General features: G+C 47.3%; 2 protein-coding genes across 3 annotated transcripts in view; one reads left to right on the top strand and one right to left on the bottom strand.

Annotated features, from left to right (window-relative positions):
- RNFT1 (ring finger protein, transmembrane 1) overlaps positions 1 to 2,896 on the top strand; it is a 29,592-nt gene extending 26,696 nt beyond the window's left edge. The window contains exon 8 of one of the 2 annotated variants that reach the window (XM_015426289.1): positions 2,245 to 2,896. In XM_015426289.1, the coding sequence (XP_015281775.1) occupies positions 2,245 to 2,379 (135 nt within the window). In that variant the 3' untranslated portion in view covers positions 2,380 to 2,896. The remainder of the gene's footprint in view (positions 1 to 2,244) is intronic. The other variant, XM_015426288.1, reaches the window with a different exon arrangement.
- A 1,565-nt stretch (positions 2,897 to 4,461) lies between these two features.
- The window catches only part of LOC107123110 (ribosomal protein S6 kinase beta-1), a 49,565-nt gene continuing 38,284 nt past the window's right edge, over positions 4,462 to 15,742 (bottom strand). Inside the window, exons 13-15 of the mRNA XM_015426286.1 lie at positions 12,761 to 12,868; positions 10,671 to 10,783; positions 4,462 to 9,784 (exon numbers count right to left, since the gene is read on the bottom strand). Coding sequence (XP_015281772.1) covers positions 9,547 to 9,784; positions 10,671 to 10,783; positions 12,761 to 12,868 — 459 coding nt within the window. The 3' untranslated portion in view covers positions 4,462 to 9,546. The remainder of the gene's footprint in view (positions 9,785 to 10,670; positions 10,784 to 12,760; positions 12,869 to 15,742) is intronic.

Raw genomic sequence — 15,742 nt, 5'->3', positions numbered from 1 at the left:
TACAAGGAGAAAGGCTTTTGCTCTGTCCTGGATGATGTTTCCTTCTCATGGGCTAAATCATGGTGAGGGGGGAGAATTCCACTCAGAATAGTGTACTGTATCCCTTGGGAACAGTTGGCGATGGGGTTATTGGAGGCTCTGTAAATTCTCCTACCTGCTGAAAGATTCTGGGCTGGAAGAGGGAAAAACAACATTGCTCACCTGCCTAGTCTTTGCTTCCTGCTTCTCCCATGTGAGTTCTGACAGTCTGCTTCTTCATCGTCTCCTAAAGCAGGAACTCTCTATCCACAGGTAGTGGGAAGTGAGTTTGGACATCTGCTAGAGGCATCCAAGCCCTGCTAGGAGGGCTCCCAAACACACACACACCCTTTGCTTCATGCTTATCTGAAACAGCTGTACCATCTGACACAAGTTTCACGCCATGCAATTCTGCTGTGCCAAACGTGTTTCCCACCAAGGCAATGAAATCCCTTCGGCCTTGAAGTTGTGGGTGCTTCGAGGCATTTATCACCTCTAGGGCTCATCTGGAGAATCTGTAGGGAACAGCCCCTGAAATCTTTTTCCCTCCAAAGCCAGAGAAGGCAAATCTTAGCAGGCTGCATGGAACCTGTACTATCTGATACTGGGCTGCAATGTTCCCTCTAAGCTGTGGAGTCTCGTGAGCAAAAATTCTACTTTGTGAGCTACTGGCACTTTGTGAGCAAGTGATTTGGCTACTGCATAAATTAGTTTGCTCTGAAGCTGTCCTTCCTGAGCGAAGACAAAAATGTGTGAGCCGGAGGCTAAAAAACTGTGAGCTAGCTCACACTAACTCAGCTTAGAGGGAACATTGCTGGGCTGCTTGGTGATGTGCTTTACGTTGAAAAAGGGACACCACTTAATTCATCACCCTTGTACACCAGGGTCCTTAGTTCCTTTTACAGCAAGCATTTGCCGCATTAAAATAGTTGTTGGAGCTAGAGGGCAATTAGAGAAGACACAAGGGGGTACACGCTTGTACTCCGCTTTCTCATAAATTCTCCTCCCAGGGAAGTTTCCCCTCATGTTGTCTGAATTTAGTATTTCTGAGTATAGAGAAACAAACCACACATGGTTTGGTCAGGATCCAAGGACCCACACAAAGAGTTCCATGTGCCCAGCCAGGCAAGAGGGATGAGTACCTAATCCCTTTTGTTTAGAGAATTGATATGCTTCCTCTCCAGAGAACCTGCTTGAGGGTGATTTAAAACTAAAGCATGACACATGCATAAAACAGCAACAAAATACTTTGAAGTACTTGCATGCTGCTTCTATTCGGAAAGCTTTTTGCAACAATATACCTGGCTGCTTTTTACAACTGGATTTACCTGTTAAGTATTGCAGTTGACAGATATGAATTCCTTCTGTACAACACCCTGAGTACATTATAGGAAGGTGAAATATAAAATTCTCTAGATAAATTCTTCAGAAAGGCTCCTCCCCTCCCAAATTTAGTCTGTCCCCCCTTTCCCTTTGAGATTTCAAGCACGGTTGTCTCCTGACTCCATAGGTACTGAAAGTTGTGGATTTGTTCCACGTATTCTTCTAAAATTTTTGAAAAATATCAAAAAGCCCAGTTGCACCTTTAAGATTAACAAAATTTATTGTAGCATAAGCTTTCGAGAAACACAGCTCTCTTTGTCAGATGCATGGAAGGTATGATGAAACTGGTGAGAGATGTAGGTGCTGGTATGGGGAGGGGGGAGAGGTTGCCAGTTTCTTCATACCCTCCATGTATCTGACGAAGAGAGCTGTGTTTCTCGAAAGCTTATGCTACAATACAGTTTGTTTAGTCTTAAAGGTGCAACTGGGCTTTTTTACTATTTTGCAGCGACAGACTAACACAGCTAACTCCTCTGGTTCTAAAGTTCTGGTTTTTCAAATGGTGTCCTGAGAAACCCGAAATGGCTTTTCATAGAGAAGGCCAGTAATGGTAAACAAACTACCCCGAAAGATAGCTTAGCGTCCCTTCAGAAGCACAGACATTGCAGTCACAGGAAAGGGGTGGCCCCATTTTTCACTGTACACAGCAGTGCCAGAATTCTCCGTGATTCACTGAATCCCATGGCAGACAAATCAACGCGGAAAGGGATGGCTGAAATGGGGAAGTATGAAAACAGACATTCTACACTAGTTCAATCAGGGCCACCAGTTTAAACTGAGCAGCATCTATTCAAACTCAAGTTTTCTATGCGCTAACAATCAAATTGGTCCTTTTCGTTACAGCACATATTCTGCGAAGAATGCATAGCTCTGTGGTTCAATAGAGAGAAAAGCTGCCCCCTGTGTAGAACAGTCATCTCGGATCACATTAACAAGTGGAAAGATGGGGCGTCTTCTGTGCAATTACAGATCTATTAAAAACTCGCACCTTCTTGCTTCACAGTGTAACTTTACTTGAATACTGGGGCTTTCAGCTTAAAGCAGGGTGCTGTGCCTCTCTGACACTTTTTGGGGCTTCTGCTACTGGATTTGTAAAGTCAAATCTTCGACAATGCATGTACCACATACAGCAACCTGACTGGAATCAGCATTTTACACACAAGGGCTGGCTGGCTTCCAAAGCGACAGGATACCCCAAACATTGCCTCAGGTGTATTAAGAACCGTGTTCGTGGCCATTCGAATGGGAGCCGGCAGTACCTCACAGGCGCTTTCCTATTCCCACTTCCTGTCCCATGTCTACTCATACTGCCAAGTTACTTCAATGATGTCAACATGGGTATTTGTTCCCTGAAGTCTATTTTTTTAAAAAACTATTTGATGCTATATTTTGACAAGGCGCAAAAATAAAAAGAGGAAATATATCTAATTGTGGTACTTTCTTTAAAAAGCTGTACTAGACCGGAAGGCTGGCAAGAATAAATGTAGTTTTAAATCTATGGAACACCCTTGTGTATTTTGTCCATTTATCGCCATAGGAAACTTCACTGTATCCGTGGCACAACTGATACATGTGCCTCTCAGGGAGGCCAGGCTTACTGCAACTTGGGCCAGGTCCTTTTCAGTGGCAGCTCCTACCTGGTGGAATCCCGGAGGAGATCAGGGCCCTGCGGGACCTTTTACAGTTCCGCAGGGCCTGTAAGACGGCGCTCTTGCGCCAGGCTTTCGAGTAGGAGCCACCACTACCATCATTGGTAGATCGGAGGGTTGGATCAACCATGACATTGCTGAGGTCAGTACCGCTGGATGGGGCTGAGTAACAACCATGGGTATTTAACCTCCTTATTATGTAAGAACCTGGAGAGTCCATCTTGTAAATTTGATTCCATCTTGTTAGTTTTTGATTGTAACCACTGAGCACTTTAATGTAGATTGTTTTATCCTGTTTAATGCTCTTTTATGTTTTGGCACATGGTGCCTTATTGTAAGCCGCCCTGAGCCCGCTTGCGGGGAGGGCAGGGTAGAAATGCGATAATAAATAATAAATAAAAATGACAAGCTTGCAAGGCGCTGCTACAAGCCCTGTAAGTGGAGCATTGCATTTCAAGGCATACAACACAATCGTATATGCTTCTTACACAGGAGTGCTTACAGATATACAGGTTTGTAGCACCATAGTTTATTTGCAACTGTCACATCTGCTAGCAGAGCTGCACCTCTAAATCTTCGTGCATCTGAGAAGTATTTTGAGCAAGCCACGGTGGGTACCATTTTCAGATTCATTCTCAGCACTCAACAGGGCAGACTGATAGAAGAACCCGACCAATGGGACCTACAAAGCTGCCCGATGAGGTCAGGTGGTCCCTGCCCCATCTTGCCTACATTCATCCAGTTGTCCTTGCTGCAGCAGATGAGTCAAATCCAGGCCTTTTCACATGTGACTCTTTTAAGTGAAGGAGCCAGGGAGGGGAATTGGGTCTTTCTGCCTTCAGAGCACTTGCTTCAGCCCTGAAGCTTTGACTTCCACAAGGAAGACTAAATCATCCATGGTCTTATGAGTGCCCGTGAGAATTTAAAAGGTAAACCAGCAAGCAGCCATTCCCCTCCTGTCCCAGTAATGATAACTTACCAGACCCAGGACAGAAGCAAGCCATTGTTGGGGAAGAAGCTGCAGCTGAGCGTCTATTCTTTGGATGAGAAGCACCCCCCCCTTGACTACCACCTTAAAAACAATCTTCTGTAGAGGTGCAGTTCAGCACCAGCAGTGTACTGACGCTCAGGAAATGTTGCACCATTTAAGGAGGAATTTTAATATATTTTGGTTGCCAATGGCTGCTCTGCTCAGCCCACAAAAATTTTTGTAAGGTCAGCTTGGGATGCACAAGTGTGAAAGTACCTTTTTAAAAAACCATTCTCCATAACATTTGTTCAAAGTTGCATTTAATTGCTATTTACATCCATTTGTTCTGAAATCAAGTATATTTCATTACAGTAAATAGTACAGAATGAAATGCAGAAAAGGGTATTTACCCTCAATACCATTCCCAGTAAGGCAGCTGGCGAGCAATTCTTACAGATGGTTACAAAAACCAGCTCAGGTCTGGCAGAAAGAACACTTCCTTTTTTTGTTGGAAAAAAAAGGTACAGATGAGAACCACTCATGCATTCACACCCCCGTTTCCGGCCCCCTCCTTTCCCCTCTTCCCCCAAATGATCAGATACTGATGCAGAAATGTTATTTCCCAAAGACACTTGCACAGTTTGTGATAACATATAGGCTTGAGATGGAACCCAAACCCTCTTTTCCCCTGCTCACCCCTAAATAAGAAGGTGCGTATGCTGGTTTTAATACAAGTTCACAGATGATCACTCAGCACCATTAAAGCCCAATTTCCAATTTCTTTTCAATGGGGCTTTGGAAGGGAGATTTCCCCTTGAGTGAATGGGCATTTGGGATGTTTTATTTTCACTCTGTTACAATGGGGACAAAGTCAGAATAATGATAGCTGGCTCAAATTTAGAGCAGTTTCCTTCCCTGATGTCCACAGCAAGAAAGTCCCTAGATTGTTAGGACCTCTAGGAAAAACAGAACCCACCCATATATCACCCTGGACAATGGTCCACGGTGTTCTTTCCACACATACCCCCCCCCCACTGATGGTCTGTAGCACCCACAGGTGAAGGAGAGAATCTAGATCATGTTACGCCACTTTACCATGATAAACATACCCAAAGCAGCTCCCCGAAAGGTAAAAGCAAACATAAACTCACAATGATGAGATGCACACGCTTCAGGCTGCACACAGGACTCCTGGCCAGGGGAGTATATGAAGCCAGCCCATGGGCCTCTACAAAACACAATCCCTCATCCTCACGAGATGGCCTTCCCCCCCAAGATCTTTAGTCACTGTCTCTGCTATCCTTCCACTACCCCCCCCTCGAGGTACCAGCTGTATTTCTTTGCAACTGGTAACCCCCATTTCATAAAGACATATGACTGTTGGGACAGTGGAAGGAGTAGCAGGTCGATGGTGAACGGCCCCACTGTACCTGGTCTAGCTCACCTGACACTATTTCACTGCAAACTTATTTTAAAAAATGGAGGTTGTAGCAAGTAGCGACACCCTGACAGAAGTCTAGTATATCAAGCCGGGCTCATACACGGAGGGAAATAAGACAGCAGAACAGGCTGCACATCTTCAGACTACAGGTGGCGGACAGTGCTTTGGGATGCTCGTCTACTCCCAACTCCCTGTGACACCAGCAGGCAGGAGAGCAGAACAATTCCCCCTGCTGTGTGCCACGTTTCTGTAGGCAGGAGTCGTTCAAAGCAGGGATCCAAGACCTACAGTCTATTTCTACCACCTTGTTTTGCATGCACGGACCAGGCTGCAGATGGCACACAGAGAGAGCCTGAAAAGGACTTTGCTCAACATCCCCCCGTTTACTAAGTTAACTGAGATCAAAATCATCACTCGTTCTACAAAAAGCAATTAAAATACCTCCCACCCTAACCCCAGATCTGTGTCATGGGTGGGAGAAATCCCAGCCCAGCTGACCCAAGTACTTTTGCACTCTTCAAAACGAACTGCAGAACTACCACTACTTTCAAAACATCATGGATCGGGCTGAAACAAAACAGGATTCAAGTTAATCAAGTTTTAATACTTAATATGTGGTTAGCTTTACCAAGTATTACGCCCAGTTATTTTTTTAATAATATAACAGTACAAAAATCTATAAAAATCAAATTATAGCAAAGATCCCAAGATTATAATTAAAAAAGCACAGCTTGTACAAAATAAATCTTAATCGCTATACTCCAAGAAAAATTAAGACAATTTTTTTTAAAAAAGAAAGCACTTTTAAGTTCTCCGATATCCACTGCATTCCATAGGCTAGTGTTCTGATATAGCTGTGCCAGAGAGAGAGAGAGAGAGAGACCACTCCCTTTGAAGTTCGGTAACTACTATATACTGTCACTAAAATTATATACACAAAAATCAAGGTTTTTGATATTCTTCTTTTATACAAATAAATACAGGATAACCCATATTGCATAGTGTGTGCTTGCTGACCCGAGTCGCATTTCCAAAATAAAAAGGATTCACAGTTAAGAGGATGAAACTATAACGTGAAACACATAGTAAAATGGTAGAACTGGATACAAGCAGTGAACTCAAACTACCACACACAGCCACATTTTCTGCCAGCTATAGTATAGCCAGGCCCACTGGAAAAGTCCTATCCTGCCAGGACAGAATGGTAAGATCATGGGAGATTGTGTCCCTTTTTATGGGGGAGGGGAACCCCGTACAAGTTCACTGAGACTTGAGTAGCAGAGGTCCTTAGCAGGGTTAGAGGTCTCACCTTTACGCAAGCGCCAGCTGTCACTGCAACTACCGCTGCTTCTACGCAGGCAAAGTTGAAAGCAGCTGCTATTTCAGAGCGTATTTTGAATGCAGAAATTGGGGGGGGGGGGGAGATCTGTGCCATGTCTGACATCTATAGAGTCAAAGCACCTTCAGGCAGCCCTTCCCTTTGAAGAACTAAGAGGGGAAAGCCACCGAACCTCAACGCCCCCCAGAGACAGCCACACACTCTCCAGCCACAACCAGGGTGTGGGTCAGATGAGGGCAGCGACAGTCTTGTGCCCCCCCTTCCCTGAGAATGTCAGGCAGAATGCAAATGCTCCGCATGATGTCCTACAGGTCAGGTGATTCTTCCTCCCCAGGGAGGAGGAGTCACACCCCTAAGGTTTGTGTGCACGGGGACCCGTGAGGGAGCTCCCACTGCACGGCTCATGTCCCCACACCCCTGAGTACCCCCCCAACAAATACACACTAGGCAAAAGCAGCTACCACCTGTGTGAGTTAGGCCTTAGGGTCAATCTAAGCCTTCCTGAGAGGTATGGAATTGCCTCACAGCAACATCCCGGACAGCTCCAATATCACCTGTATGTCCAAATCTGACCATTCCAGTGGCAGAAGCCGACCAAGACATTGGGGGCGCTGCCCTGGGGAGCACAGCGCCGACACAATCTGCTTCTCCCACATGATGCAGACACACGAGCACTACTGGGGTGACACGAGGGAAAGTGGCTCCTACGCTGCAAGGCTGCTTTATTTAAGGCTAAGACCCCAACAAAACCCAGCAGGAGCCAGATCCTTGACTGCTGCTCTAAGTGAGCCTGGCAACTGTGGTCACCAGATTGCACCCTTGACATTTCACTGCTCAGAAGAACAGAAAAAAAAAATGATGCTCCTAGGGGATACGACAAGGTTGCGCATCTGTATTATTTCCTTCCCATGCTACTTTGTGGAAAGTGAAGCCTCTGGCTGGACTATTTTTGTTTTTGAGAAGAGTTATGGCTTGGATCCTATGGCTCAGAAAGAAAAACCAAAAATTATCCCTACAATAGCAGGACGAACACAGACAGAAGAACCTAACGAGCAGGACGAAGCAGCACCAGGGACTTTACGCAGCCGCACAATTACCCAAAGGCGCACGCACACTCACGCTGCCCTAGCGGAAAGCTCTGCCGATCACTGATGACTTTTTTCACCAGCTACGTCCATGGAAATTCTTTAAGGCAGGAAGTATTTTTAAGTTAAGGTAAAGATACCTTTATTTAATTCTTTGTACCTGTAAAGTCACGTATACAGATTTTTTTTTGTTTTGCTTTGCTTTTCCAACAACAAATCGCAGAAACATAAATAGTAAATCTATAGAACGTTTCCTAAAATTAAAGTTGCAAAAAGTTCTCTGGAAGACATTCGTTGAAGGCCATCTTAATACTTGTTTTGTTTTTAAATACAATCAGCAGATGGACAGCCCCACCACTGGAAAACAGTTATTGTAATTTGTCATGGAAATGCACAATGGAGCAGAGACATGTTCAACAAACCATCTCTGCAAGCACTGCCGCTGACTTGCAAGACCAGCATAATTGTTTCTTTCTAAATCGGTAACACGCCGATGACGTCCCTGCTTGCGCGCGCACCACACCCCTTTTCCAACTTTGTTAACATCTTTTTTGGTGGCTTGATAAATCTGAGTATGCTCTGGAATCTTGAGGAAAATTTTTAACCAGCAGAGTTTCTGCTTGGGTTGATGAAATGCACGACAGTACAAATATAAGCTCGTGGCACCAATCAAAAGCTCCGTGGGACTCTTGATGCATGCACAGCGCCGGCGGAGAGGGCCCCTGCTTGTGTGGAACCTCAAGGGGACACCAGAGGTGTGAGACTGGAGAGCACAGCCTCCATGTCGGTTAGGTTTTAGCATAGACGATGACCTGATCTGCTTCTTGTAGCAAGAGAGGGTAGAGGCAGGGTATGTTCCCCCTTCCCCACCCCACCCACCAATCCCAACAACATAATTAACAGTGTATTGTTTTCTTTTTCACCACTTCATTGTTTCCGTAGCAAAACAAATTTAAGTCCGCTTTTCTATTTTATGCATCAAACCAATAATTCTGCACTTTCCAAGTTTGGGATATTTTCCATAATGAGCCAATGTGAGAAAAAGAAAAAAAATCTATTCAAAAATATATATATTTATATAAAAACGCATTTCTTTAGATTGGGGTGGGGGTTTTTTGCATGTGGAACACCTATAGTGGAGTTTTATCTTGGATCTTCCATTCCACACCACCGCAGGAAGCCATCCTAAGCCTGCATGCGAATTAATCCTTGAGAGGCGAGTACTGGAGGAGGCATTGTGTGCGCTAGCCCCGTGAAACGGGCTACCCCTTTGACAGAATGCCGCTGTGGCAACGTTCTACTCTCAACACTGTCAGCTGCAAGCTTATCACCCTTGATCAACTGCAAAGGACGTCACACTGCAAATCTCTTTAACTGCTGGACCTACAGCTTTTCAAAACCATTTCGCTTCAGGTCCTTTTTTTTTATGCACCATTGATTCAGAGAAGGAAAAAAATGGGGGGGGGGGAGATGATCCATGGGATTCTGCGTCTCTTTCCCAGTCCACTTTGCGCAGTGACCCACCTCGACGCTGCCGCTCTGAGAAAGAAGTCACAAGAAGCCCCTCCTGTTTCACGCAGATGGGAAGGGGGCTGCCGGCAAAGGTCTGCCATCCCTTCCGTCGCCCAAGCAGGTTTGGAAATGATTTGCCATCAGTTGTGTCATAGATTCATGCGCAAGTGCTCTGGTCGTTTGGAAATCATGGGGAAGGCTTGTTTTTTGTACGGCCCAGTGTTGGTTTGCCGGATGGGAAGCGGAGCTGAGGCCTCTCCGCTTACCGTCACGTCCATTTGTTCCATCCCGCTTGTCTCCATCGGATACTCCACAGGCGTCTGAGGGTTTGTCACGCTGGCAGAAGAACCTCGTCCCCAGAAGTCCCCCGGAGAGAATTTTACAGGGCTTCAAAGACAAGAAAGTTCCGTTACAGAGTTTACTTAATGTACTACACTGCCTGCTTCTGAATTCTAAACAGCAGAAGTATCAAGCACGACCACTTCAGTCGCTGGCTCCTGTTTCTTTTTTTTAGAGCTAGCTGCCACCAGAAGCTGTCAACGGAAGACTTCAGACTGACATGGAAAGCTGGGGTCAACCATCAGCAAGGCATTCTCAGCCTTGGTTCCACATTTTGTAAAATGAAACTAACAACCTATCTCAGAGGGGGAATCAGGAGGCTGCATAGGATCATTCCTGAAAATTATTTTACAGATGACAACCCTTTGTACCTATACAGAACTTCAAAAATGTTCAAAGCCCTACACGTAGGCTTCGAATTGCTTACACAAGTAGCAAAGGGAGATAACGGAGCAGACTGCACCCACCCATTCTGAAGGGGGTGGGGTCAAGACAGAGGAGTGCTCAAAATCCACCAACCTGTTAGATCAGGCCCCTTACAACCTAACCTATAAAGCAGATTAAAATGCCAGCCACTGGACTGCATTAGTCGATCAGCGGGAGGAAGGAAACTAATCTAGCAGAAGGCTAGACTGACATGCCTTACGTTCTTTTTCAGGGTTGTGATAAAAAAAATGCATTTGTTCTGTGAAATGTCGAACGCCTAATGCAGAAGGCAAGGAGAGCTCGATGGTACTACTGTTCTCTTTGCCCACAGCTCTCATACTGCAAAGTCAATTTAATCCCAAGTGGAAAGTGCAGAGGCATTGTAAGTAATAGCAGCATAAGAGCACTAATTTATTTTGGACAATTTAAGGTTTTGTGGCGGCAAAGGACATCTAACTGGAGAGGAACAGCCGAACATCGGTGTGTGTGTGTGGGGGGGTGAGAGTACCTGACTGGTGTCCGTGGGCTGCCGATGAATCTGCGAGGTGATCGGATTTTTGGTTCAAAGGAAAACTTTTCTTTTACACTTTCAAGTACGGAGGGAGCCACGTACGTAAAGCCCTGGAAGATAAGGAAAACAGTGGCTAAGCCCACCAGAAAGAACACCCTTGGTAATGTCCCAAACCCTGAAACCCAGTGCCGACCCCCATTTCTCCCTGTGGCCCCCCCCCCACATGATAAACTACTCACACAGAAGTGTCGAATCCATCCTTTGTTACTAAGGGGAAATTAACTTACACCAGACTGCCCAACACCAGGTCAGATCTGAGCTTGCCTAGCCGGTACCGTTTATGACTGGCAGCAGCTTACCACAGACTCAGAGAGAGGGGCTGTCACAGCCGGAGATTGAACCTAGGGAGCCGCAGGTTGAACCTAGGGCCTCCCGCACACCAAGAACTCCCCTCTGCTGCCGATACGCGGGCCTTTAGAAAAATCTAATAGGAGATAAGAAGGCTGGATCAAGCCACATTTTCTGAGAGTGAAAAAAGAATGAGGGATCACCTTTGACCACCCAAAACTGAGCTGAGCTGAGAACTGCAGGATCTAAGTGGACAAAAGCCATACCAGGATGGGTACTGTATTAAGGGGAGGGGGACTGGGAGAGTATGAAAAGGCTGGCTGGAAAAGGACACACATAACACAGCCAGCGTTTTCATGCTCTCCCCGTTCCCCTCTTAGCTTCTTATTCCAGCTGAACTAGAAGCGACCACTCACCCCCCCATGAATATTATGGCTTTGTTTCCCCATAGGTTGATAGCAGCCCCAGAGCAAGAGACCGAGGGCATGCCTTTGCGGGGGGAGGGGGGGGGGAGTCCCACCTTTAATCTTCAACTGCCTCATCTTAGTGGATTTCAGGCAGAAGGTGTTGGAGGAAAAAAAACTGTCTCTCTGAGACACTGGAGAGCATTGTGGACAGTACTGGGCCAAACTGACCAAAGGCTTCATTCAACAGAAGACAGCCCCATATGTACTTATCAGGGGTCATTTCATAGAAAAAGAGGTGCAGGAGCTCATTAGCATAACTTATTTGCATATGCCACACCCCTTGACATCTCCCTTCCCTTCAACTCCAAGCGGGGCAAAGGAAAAGGGGGGGGGGGAATCTCAGGCACTTCTGCCTGACAGAAGCAGGCCAGGGAAGGCCGTGTGGGGGTGGGGGGACCCTCTCTGCAGAGCTTCCCCGACTCATCTGCTTCGGCGGTCGGGCAGGGAAGGCACGGGGAGGCATTTAAATGCCTCCCTGCTCCTTGCAGGGCCTTCCACAGCTTGCCCACCTCGGCGGGTGGGCCAGGGAAGGCCAGGGGGGAGGCGCTCTCTGCAGGCTCCCACCCACTGGACCTGAAACAAGCCCCTACCCCCTACACCCCCACCAACTTACCCTGCCTTCTGGCTGGTGGCGGCGGTGATGGCAAGCAGAGGCAACACATACCACTTCCCGCTCCTCCTGGCCTGACTGAGGGCTGCTGGGGGCGGGGCTTGCCATCACATGTGCCCGCTCCTGGGCTTGTTATTGCTGGAACGCCGTCCCGGCTCATTCCGGCTAGAAATGACCCCTGGAACTTATGCAAGTGTGTGTGTGTGTTTGTGTGTGTGTGTATTCACACGCATAACAGATGAATGGCATGACTGATGACTACAACAATGAGGTCCTGGCAATTTATTCTTCAGTGGTGGCTTCCCCCCTTCCTCGATGCGACCTTCCCAGAAAGTTAGTTGCTGATTGGATGTGTGACACACAGGCAGCAACCAAAATGCAAAGCAGGGAGATTGAAAGAACAGAAGATGAATGTCAACACGCTTTGTAGCAAAGGGAAGCAGGGAGAGCTGGAACTGCTGGGAACTTGTTTTGTTTACTTGATTTATGCCCTGCCTTTCTTACACAGATTCCAGCAAAAAACAAGTGTAGCAAAGAGAGGCTCTCTATAGGATATTCAAGCATAGGACAGGGCTTTCTGGCAAGCACTGCAGGCGCCAGAAGGAAGGGTACAGATCCTGCTGGCTCTCTGCACTCCAGCACAAGAGTTCATGCTCACTTACCAGGAAGACCTGGTTGGCACTTTCACTGAGAGTTGAGTCATCGGGGCTATCGACGGGAGTCTGACGAGTGAACTTTGCATCAAATTGGCTCACATCCTCTTCGGATTGCTTTGCGAAGGCAAAAAAGGAATAAAGGTTTATATACAGACGATCAACTTAAAACAGCTCTGGCAGAAGGAGCATGAAATGCTCGGCAGGGGAAAACCCCTGGAGCCGCACAGGAGTCCTACTGCCACCAGGGAAAGCTCACTTTACCCAAATGCACTGAAAAATAAAGCCCCCCGGGGGGGATCAGATCAAAAGCAAAGGAACCTAGTTAAAAGGATAACTTAAGGACAAAAACAAGAGAGACTTTTTGATAACTCTTATTCAGCTTATGGGTTATACATAGGTCAGGATGTCACACTTGCCACCTTTCTTGTCTTTTAAAATCCATAGAGTCATGACCACCTCACACTTCAGGTCCTCTCACTCCCAGAAACAACCACAGACAGGTTAGCCCAGCACCCTTTAATAATCAGCCCTCACTCACACAGAGCCACTGGGGCTGAATTCAAACACTGCTCCAATCAGTCATTGCCACCATTCATTTATATCGTATAACATATGTATGTAGACTGAGATATTAAATTGTGTGTGTGCTTCTTCCCCTTAGAGATGCAGCCCACAGGGTTAATCAAAGCAAGAAGCTTATTTATAAGAACAAAACACTGAGGAAGGTAAAGTCTAAGAAACGTTTCACTTCCACTGAACTTTTGAAAAACAGGTTGCTTACCTGTATCTGGTGATCTTCGAGTGGTCATCTGTGCATTCACACCCATGGGATCTAGTGCGCACGCGCTGGATCAGTGCTGTAGCAAGCTCTTTTAACGGATTTTTGCGCCCAGACGGCAGGCATGCGCAGGAACCCCACCGCGCATGCCCGGGGGCGGGGCGGACATCCCGCCAGTATCTTTTTTACCGTCGCAAATCAACCTCTATTGAAAGCGTAGAAGCTGATAGCAGCGGGAAAGGAGGGTGGGTGGTGTGAATGCACAGATGACCACTTGAAGATCACCAGTTACAGGTAAGCAACCTGTTTTATCTTCGACGTGGTCTCTGTGCTTCACACCCATGGGAGATTAGCGACTAGTGACCTACCTGAAGGAGGGTGCTGGCAGGTCCTTTACTGCGTAGCCGAAGATAGAATGCAACATCCCATGTTGGTATTGATGTTATTACGGACATCTAGGGCATAGTGCCTGAGAAAGGTGTTAGGCGTAGCCCATGTAGCGGCTTTGGAAATGTCCGTCAGGGGCACTCCCTGGAGGAAGGCAGTGGAAGCTGCAACAGCCCGGGTTGAATGGGTCCTGATGGGGCCAGGCAACGGCTGTTTGGCAATCAGGTAGCAGAGGTGGATGAGACCCGCAATCCACTTTGAGAGGCGTTGAGCCAAGATGCGAGTCCCCAGCCTCGCTAGTGCGTAAGAGATGAACAGTTGGGAGTCTAGTCACGTTGGGCGTGTTCTATTGAGGTAGAACAGGAGAGCCCGCTTCACATCCAAAGTGTGTAAGAGTCTGTCCTCTGCGGACGTTGGAGTTGGGAAGAAATCCGGGAGAAAGACCTCCACTTGCAGGTGGAACTCTGACACCACCTACGGCAGGAAATGTCCGGTACGAGGCGAACTCCGTCTGGCAAAAACGACAGGTAAGGTGTATCGTGTCGGAAATCCAATATTTCTCCCACTTGCCTAGCCGAGGTGACAGCGATTAAAAAGGCCTTTTTCCATGCTAGAAGTTTGAGGTCGCATGTTGCGAGCGGCTCAAAGGGCTTCCTCGTGAGCTGGCGGTGAACTAGAGGAAGGTCCCAGGGAACAACAGGAGTTTTGAGAGGAGGGTAGAGATGTAATAAACCTTTTAAAAAACATTTTGAAAGCGGATGGGAAAACAGTGTGCATCCGTCAACTTGAACATGGTAGGCCGAAAGGGCGGCCAAATAAACATGTAACAATGAGTGGGAAAGTCCCGAGTCAGCTAGGGAGAGGAGGAATTGGAAAACTCTTTCGAGACCCACGGAGGTGGCTCGAGGGGCATCACCTAAGGAAGAGCAGAACCTTCGCCATTTATAATTGTAGGACCTCCGCGTAGTAGGTTTCCTGGGATTCAACAGAACGTTCGCTACGCGGGTGGAAAAACCATGCTGTCAATTTCAATTGTAGTATGCCGTGATGTAGGAGAGGGGAGTCGGACAGGAGGAGGAGGTCCTGAGCCGGAGGAAATTGATGGTATATTCCTGTTGATAACTCGAGGACTGTCGAAAACCGTGGTTGCCTTGGCCACCATGGGGTTATTAATATGCAGTCCGCGCCGTCTCTGAGTATTCTGCGGACCACTCTCAGAAGCAGAGGTAAGGGAGGAAACAGGTACAGAAGCCCCATGGACCAAGGGTAAAGGAGACCGTCTCCCAGAGACTGTGGGTCCCTGCCTCCCCAACTACAGAACAGAGGACACCTTTTGTTGGCTCTGGTAGCAAAAACATCGACTTGGGGAGTTCCCCACCTGCGGAAGAGTGGGAGGAGGTATGCTGGGTTCATCTCCCACTCGTGAAGGCTGAGTCCTGCTCGACTTAGATGGTCTGCCTTGCACGTTCATGTGTCCAGGGATGTGTGTGGCTACGAGGAAAATGTTGTTGGTGATGCAGAGGTTCCATAATTGGATGGCAAGGTTGCAGAGGCATAGGGAAACAGTGCCTCCCTGCTTGTTGACATAAGAGAGCGCCGTGGTGTTGTCCGTGAGGACCGTGACACATTTCCCCCTGATTATAGGTAGGAAGCTGGTGACAGCATGTTGTATTGCCAGCAGTTCCAGGAAGTTTATGTGTCGCTTCCTCTTCTGTGTGTCCCATTTGTCCCCAACAGAAAGGCCCATGGTGTGCGCACCCCATCCCGTCAGGGAAGCATCTGTCGTTATGGTGATTTGGGGTGACAGCGGATGGAAGGGTGCT

Source organism: Gekko japonicus, unplaced genomic scaffold (genome assembly GCF_001447785.1).
Source record: "Gekko japonicus isolate JY-2015 unplaced genomic scaffold, Gekko_japonicus_V1.1 scaffold476, whole genome shotgun sequence".
Taxonomy (NCBI): domain Eukaryota; kingdom Metazoa; phylum Chordata; class Lepidosauria; order Squamata; family Gekkonidae; genus Gekko; species Gekko japonicus.
Note: the sequence above shows the minus strand (reverse complement) of the source record. Positions and strands in the feature narration are given on the sequence as shown.